A 10,103-nucleotide genomic window follows, 5' to 3' on the forward strand; every position below is an offset into this window, starting at 1 on the left:
ATTCGAAATTGTACTGAAAGCAAAATTGAATTAAGAGGCAAATCTTTTATTTACATTTTTATCAGTAGTACATAAAATTAAAGTTGAAGTATCAAAAGCCAGTAGCTGGGAACGTATCTAAACCTGAATTTGGATTGGTTGCAGTTTCGTTAAAAGCGAAATAATGTGCTGAAATAGGCAGCAAGAAACGCTTCTTTTATATTAAACAAGAGATTTGTCCTTACCTTAAAAAGCAGACGAATTTGAATTTAGTTAAGTTAATAACTGTTGAATAGTTCAATTAAGAAGCCTACTTTTTAATATACAAATGTGCTATATTAATAAATAAACAATATTCGTTTTTTCTTATAGAAGAGTAAACCATAAACAAATGAGTAACAATAGTAAGCATAAAAATGTGGTTGGTTTAATAGCTGTAGGGACTTTTGGAACTGTTGCTGTGGGTTTAATTGCTGGTTGTTTCCCTTTTGTTTTGCCTGCTTTCCGAAGAATTTGTCTCCCCTATGTTCCTGCCACGGACACACAAGTTAGTAATGTAATTAGACTTCTTAAAAAAAGAAAAGGAAAGGTTATAGATTTAGGAAGTGGAGATGGTAGAATTGTAAGTTATATTTCAATCTTATATCGCTCCTTTTTAACTTCTACCCTTTAAATTTTGCTCGATTTCTGAACTTCTGTTTATTTCGTAAATTCTATTTTGTATAAATACAACAACGATTCCAACAAAATGTATGAAATATTTATATTATCTTGTGATGTCTATAAAGTTTCTTTTTTTTAATTTTTGTTTTGTTAAGTTATGCAGCGTATGCTTTTAATGCTATCAGGCCTGTAATTAACAAACTTTGCTTTTGTAAAATTGTTTTTTTTTCTTCTTTTCTTCAAAAACTAAATTTGAAGCTTTACTGCATGCTAGAAAGAGTCTACCACATTATAAGAAAACTTCTGTATCATAATTTGCAGTAGAATAATCACCAAGTCTTGGCAGCTTCTAAAAAATCAAAAATCATGGAAGGAAACTAACTTGAAGAGTGATTATAACTCGTAGCCCCCCTCGGGCAAACCTCTACATGTTTTTTTAAAGAAATTTTAAAATCCATGTAGTGCCTTGGCAAATTGAGTTGGCATGTCAGTTCATGATATGATTTATACATAATTTATATTATATCCAAAATATAAATATAGGGCATAAAATTATTATGATTCAGTATGACTCGGAATAAGTTCAAAGAAGTTAACCTATGTTCTATACTGGCTTTTTCTAATTCCCAAAAATTTTCTGATTTCCAAAAAGCATTTATCAGTTGAGAAGATTTTCTTTGAAAAATCAGTTGTGTAACAGCAGATGACTTTTATTTTCATTGTACACTCTTTTTCCCTTCATTTTACAAATTCTGTTTAAATAAAAGACTATATTCAATCAGTCTCAGTAGATAATCCAAAAAAATTTTCAGCAGTGGAAAATCTTTTTTGAAAAAAAATTTCAATTATCCGGAAAAAAAAGAAAACAGTTTTTTTTATATAAACTTTCTTTTCACAAAATTTTGCCCTACAAAAAGCAATGATTAATATTCTCTGACAATTTATAGATAATTATAAAATCAAATTTAAAATATTATTGATAAATTTAACTACTTAAAAAAAATAATTGATTTATAATTCATTGGAGTATTTTTTTTAACTTGTACTAAAGGGTGTCCATAAAATCATGGTGCACTGTTAAGTCCAGTGAATTTAGAGACACATTATATTTAGCACATCGTATACATTTGATGAATTTTTTAACATTGAAAAATTTGATTTTCTTAAGTTATAAAAGGTTGAAAATAACTTACCATTGACGAAACTCAAAATTTAAATCAAATACAATAAGAATCTAATTTGGTGGTAACTCCATAGGTATTAGCTACTACGTCAAAAGTAAATCTGTCCTGGCAGTGCTCTATTTCTGATAATAAAAAAAAATGAGCATATCACACCAAAATTAATTGGAAATCTTAAAATTATCTTCTTTCTTTGTGCTTTCTTCTTGTTTATGTGTTTAATTATTATTTTTATTTTATTATTGTATTTGTATTTCTCCTATTTTGTATCATGTATTTTATTATTTTTTTTACACTTTTTTTAACAAGGATGTAATAACTGTAACCTTTTCTGGAATGAATAGGTTATTTTTTATTGGATAAAAATGTAATCCTTCCTACATCTTTTTTTTTCCTAAAATTATAATCAAACCATTTGCCTTGCATTTAACATGTACTTATATCATAGTTTGATTTTATTTCCACCTTTAATTGTTTAAGATAGATGTTACTTGTGTAAAGATAGAATTTTTCTCATTATTCCTTTTCCATAACCAACCATCATATTGATAAAATTAAATTTAGAACAAAAATAAAATAGATATATTTCAAAATCAATGGCCTGAAGAGATTTAATGCTATTGAAAAAAAGAAGAAAAAAATATATTTAATTTTTAAGAAAAATTATAAAAGGATATAGATAGGTATATTGATAAAAATGTAAATCCATACTTAAAATTTATTTCAATGTAAACATGAACAAAAATTATTTTTGTGGAAGAAAAATTCCTTTTCAAAGATCTTTTTTGAGTGCTGCACAAAGAATATTTACAATTTTATGATCTGAAACTTAATTTATTTATTTACTTAAAATTCAATTTTCTAATAAAAAAGTAACAATAGATTTATTAATAAAATAGTTATTAAAGATTTAAAAATTTAGCATCTTTAATTGTAAAATGAATGTCTCCACTACATGACACTGTTGGGTGATCAGAAATTAACTCAATTTTTTTTAATAGAATTTTGAGAAAACCATTTTTCTTAAAAACTCAGGTCCTATTTCCATGAAATATATATGTAACATAGAAAGCTTCAACTAATCTTTTTAAGTTATTTCTTTATCTTAATCTTCTTCTTAATTTATTATTCAAAACTAAATGCCTTTTCACACTTTATTATTCACTTCCTGTGTCTTAATCTATTTTCGGCTTCAAGTTATGCATTAGTTAACATTTTATAGTTTTCCCTTTTCTAACTGTAAGAACTATATTCGCTTGACCTATTTTTATTAATCAAGTTTCCCTTAGACAAAACATATTAAGGGACTATTTTGCAAGATTTTTCCCTAGTTTTTATTCGATTTTGTGTCACTTGGATATTCATTCTCTGATTATAATGGTTATAAAGTTTAATTTGCTCTTTTTCAATCCTATACTTGTCTGTCTTGTGTCTAAATCTTATATTTCAACAAATTAGATATGCAATACGGCACTGAATTTAATTATTTTTGCATTACTTAACATTATATCACCTAACGTTGATTAACATTGCGTTAATTAACATTCTAATTTATGTTAAGTAATTTTACGTTAATTAACATTCTAACTTATGTATGGATGGTGTTTTCAATAGAAATGTAAACAGTACCAATCTCGAGCTCGGGACCTACTCTAGTTCCGGTTAAAAAGTTTGCAGCTGCTTACTACATGTTATTCTGATAGGCGATGTTTTCAAACGGATAATTTTGTTTTCAATAAAAGAAATAAACTAGATAATTTCTGAGCTCAAATCTGCCGTATTTCATAAGATATTAATGTTATTATGTAATTCTGGGGAGTTTGGAGTGAAAATTTGTTTTAGTTATTTTGTTATTTATTATTAAAAAAGGTGACATGGTTGCTAGATTTTGAATAACTCGCTTTTTTGGCAGTCTTGATTTGGCCTCTTTCCATTTGTTTATTACTGTTTGTTCGTGTTACAAGCTGTGCACCATCTTACGTTAGTGTTAACACTTTTAGTATTGTAAACAGTATTGTTAGCATTGTAAACATAAGTAATAAGTAATCAAATGCATTGTTTGCAAGAATCTCAAAACACAATGATGCCAAATGGCTTTAAAATACAACTGAAACAGTAACCCGGAAATTTAGGCAGTCCCGAGCTTGCAGCGCTCCCTAGTGTAGAAAACTCCATCCATAGAAACTTAGCCCAATTTTAACGTGCCATTTTGCTTATGAACAATCAGCTGGTGCTAACGTCATAGGTCGCGTGTGTGGGTATCCTTTATCTTCTTCTTAAAGTACAAGTACCCAATTTTTGAAAACTATGTTGAGTTGTTTTCGTCAAGAAGGTTAAAACTGTCAATTGGCAAAAGCTTATAAACCTTCTAAATTGCTTTATCTTATTAAAGTTTTACTTAAAATCTTCATCCATAGAAATTTTTCTATTATGTTTAAGAATTAATAAATAAAAATTTAATATGTTATTTTTTTACCTGATTTTTAGGTACTTTCTGCTGCAAAATTAGGATTTGAATCAGTTGGAGTAGAACTTAACCCTTGGCTGGTGCTTTATTCTAAATGGAAAGCTTTATCTTTAGGTTTACGTAAAAAATCTAGTTTTAAAAGACAAGATATTTGGAAAGTAAGTTTGCAGAATCTTTTTCTTTTCTTTGATTATCTTTTAAAGCTATTATTATTCATTTTAATTTTTCTCATTGAAATGTTATGCAGTAGCTTCACGGGGAGTATAGGGATTTGCAACAGAAATCTATTTGTGAAAATGTTGTAAATGCTTATTACTTTTAAAGAACAAGTGCATTATGCTCATGTGTATAAAAAAAAATTTAAAAATGGTAAGTTAATTAGGTCCCGACTCCCCCCCAAATATGGGTATGCTGGAAAAATTTTCAACTCGTCGTCGCGACTGTCTCCCACCCTGCCGGAGGTGGACAGTGAGTATCTGGCACACGCACCAACCTAGAGGCTCGGCAAAGCCCCTCCTTGGCATTTATTTAAAAACAAGAAAAAACTTAGTACTATTTTGGCAACAGCCCGGAGGTAATCGGGCAAAAATACAAAAGTTACAAATTTACTTCAAGAATTAAAACGCTTTACGTGTACAATAGTTGTGATTATTCAGACTATTAACTAACAGGTGAAGTTAAACATTTAGAGTGATGTTTGCAATAAAATATATGAAAAATTTACGAAAAAAAAAACTAAATTAAAGTTTATAAATAGGCCAGCTGGCCCTTATAAATAATTGAGGATGAATAAAATTTACCATATCTACCATGTGAGACACAGAATCTGAATGGAGATAAGTCAATGTATAATGGAAGTTGATTCAAGTTTTGTGAAAAGTATTTTTGGGTCAAACCTCATGACCGAAAACTGGTGGTTTAAAAATTTACAAATTTAAAGTTTAAAATACAGATAATATAATAAAAAATTATAAAGGACAATTGATAAAAGGAAAAAAAAAATATAAAGGCTTAAATTATACAATTGACCAAAAGGGTCTAAAAATTCTAGATAAAAATTAGTAAAAGATCGAGCGTACTCTCAAAATCGATGTAATAAGACATAAAAATTACTAAAAGATTAAAAATAAATGTTGCACTCAAAGTAAAAAGATCGAAATCACAAAAATGATTAAGAGAAGTGCAGTTAAAATAACACAAAAGACTGACATAAAATAGTCAACATTAAAATCAATGTAAAAAACAGATTAACATAAATAAGAAAAAGTTGTTAAAATTCATTGACTAAAAGACACGAGGTCAGTAAAACAATAGTACAATGAAGGAAAGTTAAAAATTTGTACCAAAATAACGTTAAAGCCTAAAATAAGCAAGATAAAATCAAAACAAGTAAAAGTGTAAGTAGAGTAAAAAGGTGGTCTAAAATCGTATAAATACACTTTAAAAACTTGGGTCGTGGTTCATAATATAAAAATGACTAGCTGTTCCGGAAATGAAGGTATTAATTAGTTGTTAAAAACTTGTGTCAGCAGATCCTCTAGAACGGTTTTGATTATTTCTCTACATCTATTGTTTGCAAAAATTTGTTGGTCATTTTTATCATTGAATAAATTTTGTCGGAGTGCTTGGAGAGAAATAGGCTAGATGTTCAAGTGTTTGTTTTTCGTTACAGTATTTACATTTATCGTCTTTGTTAAAAAATCTCTTTTGATAAGTTCCAAACACTCCGTGCCCCGTCAAATATTGATTTAAAGAAAATTTTGCTTTAGTCTAGTAGTTGACGGAGTTTTAATGAATTAGTAGGTCTGCCGACCTTTACTCGATTCTCCCCATTCCCTTTCCCATCTCGCCATGATAAGTTTTCTTATGTCTGTTTTAGTCATCTTAGGGGTCCTCAGACACCGGAAATCTTTAATGTTTGAGCCGATTGCGTTCTTTGCGGCTCTATCTGCCTCCTCATTGCCAGGGCCGGCTTATGCATGTCATGGCCCCTAGGCAATGCTCGTCTCGGCCCCCCCCCCTACCGTCTTCTAACTTCCTAATATATTTTTTCGCTAACACAACACTTTATTCATAATTACGCTGTTTTTTACTACATAGGTATATTATCACATTATTCAATAAAAATATCGAATCAAACGAAAAGAATATATGTAATTAATTATGCATTTAAAAAAAATCATATAATAAGCTTAAATATTAACTCTTCTAACTTTTTTTGTTACAAAATCGTTCAAGACATCCTGAAAGTTAACCTTTTCCAATACATCATTTTCAATTGCGATTATGGCCAATGAATTTAAAAGGTTTTGAGACATAGTAGAACGAAGACAGTTTTTAATTAATTTCAATTTGGAAAATTTTCGTTCACCAGTGGCGTTTGTAATCATTAGACTTCTATATATTTGCAAAGCTGTCATTACATTCGGGAAAGTTGATTGTGCCATGTTACCAATAGTCAGTTTGTAAGACTCTTCGGCAGGCACAATTTTTTTTCCGGCGTCTTCTAATTGCAAGATGAAGTATTTATACTGCACCATTTCGTCTATAAACTCAAGCTCAATGTCCTCGAAATAATGTTCCTTAAACTTTGTGCAAGCCTGTCTAATTTCAGCGTCGGATTTTGACAAAATACAACGTATGTATTTAGCGGATCGGGGAATTCCCCAGTCTTGCGACGAAAGAACCAGTACTGCCAACCTTATTTTTACATACTCTTTGGTAGCTTGGCCATAGAATATACATACCTATGGTAGGTACCAGAACAGTAAGTGTGCATTCACAACGTAGAATTTTGCGCGTTTTTCAAGCGTGTTGTGTTAAAAAAGCTGCTCTTGCTGTATAGTCATCTGATTAGTCGGCGTTAAAATTACCGCGATAAAATTGCTTGCGATTATATTACTGCGTTATATATGAACTAACTACCATAATATTAATATCTTATTTGGAATGCGTTCAGAAATGTACTAAAATAGCGTCGATGTAATGTACAGAGCAAGACAATCATCTTTGAAGTTTCGAATTAAATTTTTACTGTTTAAGAAACATTGTCATTTTTTTTCTCTGTAGCACAGGGCCCCTGAACGTGGCGAGGGCTCCTAGGCAGTTGCCTACAGTGCCTAATGGATAAAACGGCCCTGCTCATTGCCCTGGATACCAACGTGCGCCTTGGCCCAATTTAATGCGATGCCCTCTCTCCATTTTCTTTTTGTTTGTTCGATGAGTCTGGAGGAGGGTTCTGGGTCTGCCAGGTCATGGAGGGAAGAAAGCGAGTCTGAAAAAATGGTAATGTTGTTTGTTATAGTCCAGTCTAGAGCCGCATCGATCGCCATCAGCTCAGCAGTAAAAATTTTGGTACTGTCCATGACTCTAGAGGAAACTTGATCTACTGTTATTCCGTCAATCATAATGATGACTGCGTATGATGTCCTGAAGGAACTTTTATTGTCCGTCTCCATTCTAGAGCCATTTGTAAAGATCTCCAAGCCCTGATCGATTAGTTTGTTACATCCCCAAGTCAAGGCCCTTTACGCGTTTTAAGTCGGAGACATCAAAATTAACGTGGAAATCAAAACATGGTGGTAAAACATCAATGCTCACGTGTATAAAAAAAATTATAGAAAAACATGATTTAACTTACAGGATTGTCAAAATCTATGTATAATTATTAAAATGTTAAATCTTTTTAACATAGAAATACGATAATTGGTCTATAACTAAACAATAAAAATACAGCCAATTAGCTATAACTCGAAGTACGATAACTCGAATATTACTATAACGCGATTTCTTTTATGAGGTCCCGACCCTTTTATCTTCAATTTCATGTTAATTATTCTCGATTACTCGAATTTTACTCCCTTTAACTCGATTTTTTTTTTTTTTTTTGGATCTTTTAAGGCAAGAAAAAAAACATAGGAGCGGACATTTTGCCCCTTCCTTTGCAACACACGAACAATGTCTTTCGCACTCTTCATGGAGAAGCTAAAGCTGTCCCTCTTGAAGTATGTGAACAGTGGTTAAATGAAACGTTACCAAATTTACTTCAAGGATACAGTTAAAATGATGTTTTCAATATTGATGAAATGGGTTTATTTTTTAAATGTCTTCCAAATAAGACTCTGATGTTTAAGGATGAAAACTGCTCAGGGGGTAAAATGAGCAAGGAACGTTTGACTGTCCTAGTTGGAGGAAATGCGTCTGGGACAGAGAAATTGCTCCTACTTGTTATCGGAAAAAACCGAAATCCCCGATGTTTCAAGAATATAAAAACGTGTCCTTTGGATTACAAGTCTAACAAAAAGTTTTAGATGACATAAGTTTTATTTGAAGACTACGTAAGAAAATTAGATCGGAAATTCTTCGCTAAAAAAGAAAAGTGATACTCTTTATGGATAAATGCACAGCACATAGTGATCTACCTAATTTGAAAGCAGTAAACTTGCAGTTTCTCCCACCAAACACAACAGCAAAGTTGCAGCCGATGGACCAGGGTATCATAAAAAGCTTCAAACAGTGTTATCGTAAATGGCTTGTCAGAAAAATGATCTTTAATATTGTAAGCAATTAGAAGATTTGTAATTAATAAGCCTTAATTAAATAATCCGACAATATTTTGAAAGTCTAAAACCGAAGCTAACAGTAAGTCGAACTTCCGATATGTCGAAGTTTTTGTCAGTCCTATCAGATTCGAGTTATCGCGAATTCACTGTATAACCAATTTTACTAACCATGTTTTTCACGGTTATTATTAATATATTGTGCATTATTTAGAATAATCTTTAAAAAAAAATCATTATATGTTTATGAAACCTATTGTTCATATTCTTGCCCTTTTAACTTTATATATTATTAAAATACATCAAGCAATGGTTGCCTAGTGGTTAGAAAATCGATGGGCCGGAATGCTATCCTCGATCCGCTAAAATCCACCGTGTACATATATGCTCGTAAAATCTGTGGAATCGAAGACCCTATGGTCGGTCGCTAATCAGTGTACTGGGTTTAGGGATCTAGAGAAAATTTCGTTTCCCTTCTGATCTGTGTCTAAATTGAAGTGGCCTCACGAATATAAGTAGTGCTGCCATCTATCCGTGGGGTTCTATGTAAAAGTGTGTTTTCAATTTTGCGGTGCTCTCTTGTCAAACGAAAGGTGCACTTTTCTGGCTTAATCTTTAAAGACCAATGGCTACCGATTGTCCAAGTGTTATTAGAAACCAACAATACGTCAAAATAAAAACGATTTTCACATAACTTGGCATACAAAGCTTTGTTCTTGTTTTGGTCAAAATTAATTTTTTTACGTTGCTGTCAGTATTTGAATATCACAGTTTCGTTTGAAGATTGTTAAAAATAATATTGAGTTCATTTCATAAAAAACAAATTAACAAAATTCTAAGTACATTTTTTTTATTATTATTGTATCGTGTCATTCTATTTTCATCCTCTTGTTTTACAGACTGATTTGAGAAATTTTGAAAATGTTGTCATTTTTGGAGTGGAACAAATGGTAGTTACCTTACTTTTATATAAAATTTTTGGTCATTTTATTTTGTCATTTCATTTAAATTTTTTAGTCATTTGACATCGTTCAATCATGTATTATTTAATACTATGAATATTATTTTGCAGATGTCTCAGCTTGAAGAAAAATTAGTAACTGAGCTCAGTGAAAATGCTTGCGTCATTGCTTGTCGATTTCCTCTTCCGAACTGGAAAGAATCTCTTTCTGTTGGTAAAGGGATTGATACTGTTTGGATATATGAAAAAAGGCCAAATATTTATTCTTCAATAAATTGACATTTCTTTTATTA

At 30.8% G+C, this 10,103-nt stretch overlaps 1 protein-coding gene across 1 annotated transcript; it reads left to right on the forward strand.

The window, feature by feature from the left end:
* The first annotated feature begins 179 nt into the window (after nt 1–179).
* On the forward strand, nt 180–10,103 carry LOC107444629 (ATP synthase subunit C lysine N-methyltransferase). Its single transcript, XM_016058840.3, has 4 exons — nt 180–601; nt 4,311–4,448; nt 9,749–9,799; nt 9,922–10,103. The coding sequence occupies exons 1-4, from the start codon at nt 371–373 to the stop codon at nt 10,087–10,089; spliced, it is 588 nt and encodes a 195-aa protein (XP_015914326.1). The 5' UTR covers nt 180–370; the 3' UTR covers nt 10,090–10,103.

The sequence above is a fragment of the Parasteatoda tepidariorum genome, chromosome 8, assembly GCF_982258835.1.
Source record: "Parasteatoda tepidariorum strain Cologne lab strain chromosome 8, Ptep-v5.0, whole genome shotgun sequence".
Classification (NCBI taxonomy): domain Eukaryota; kingdom Metazoa; phylum Arthropoda; class Arachnida; order Araneae; family Theridiidae; genus Parasteatoda; species Parasteatoda tepidariorum.

Excerpts from the sequence above, each read along its gene's own strand:
- LOC107444629 (XM_016058840.3), top strand. The coding sequence starts at position 371 with ATGAGTAACAATAGTAAGCATAAAAATGTGGTTGGTTTAATAGCTGTA. Across the intron at positions 602-4,310 it reads GAAGTGGAGATGGTAGAATT|GTACTTTCTGCTGCAAAATT; the intron begins GTAAGTTATATT and ends CCTGATTTTTAG. Across the intron at positions 9,800-9,921 it reads TTTTTGGAGTGGAACAAATG|ATGTCTCAGCTTGAAGAAAA; the intron begins GTAGTTACCTTA and ends ATTATTTTGCAG.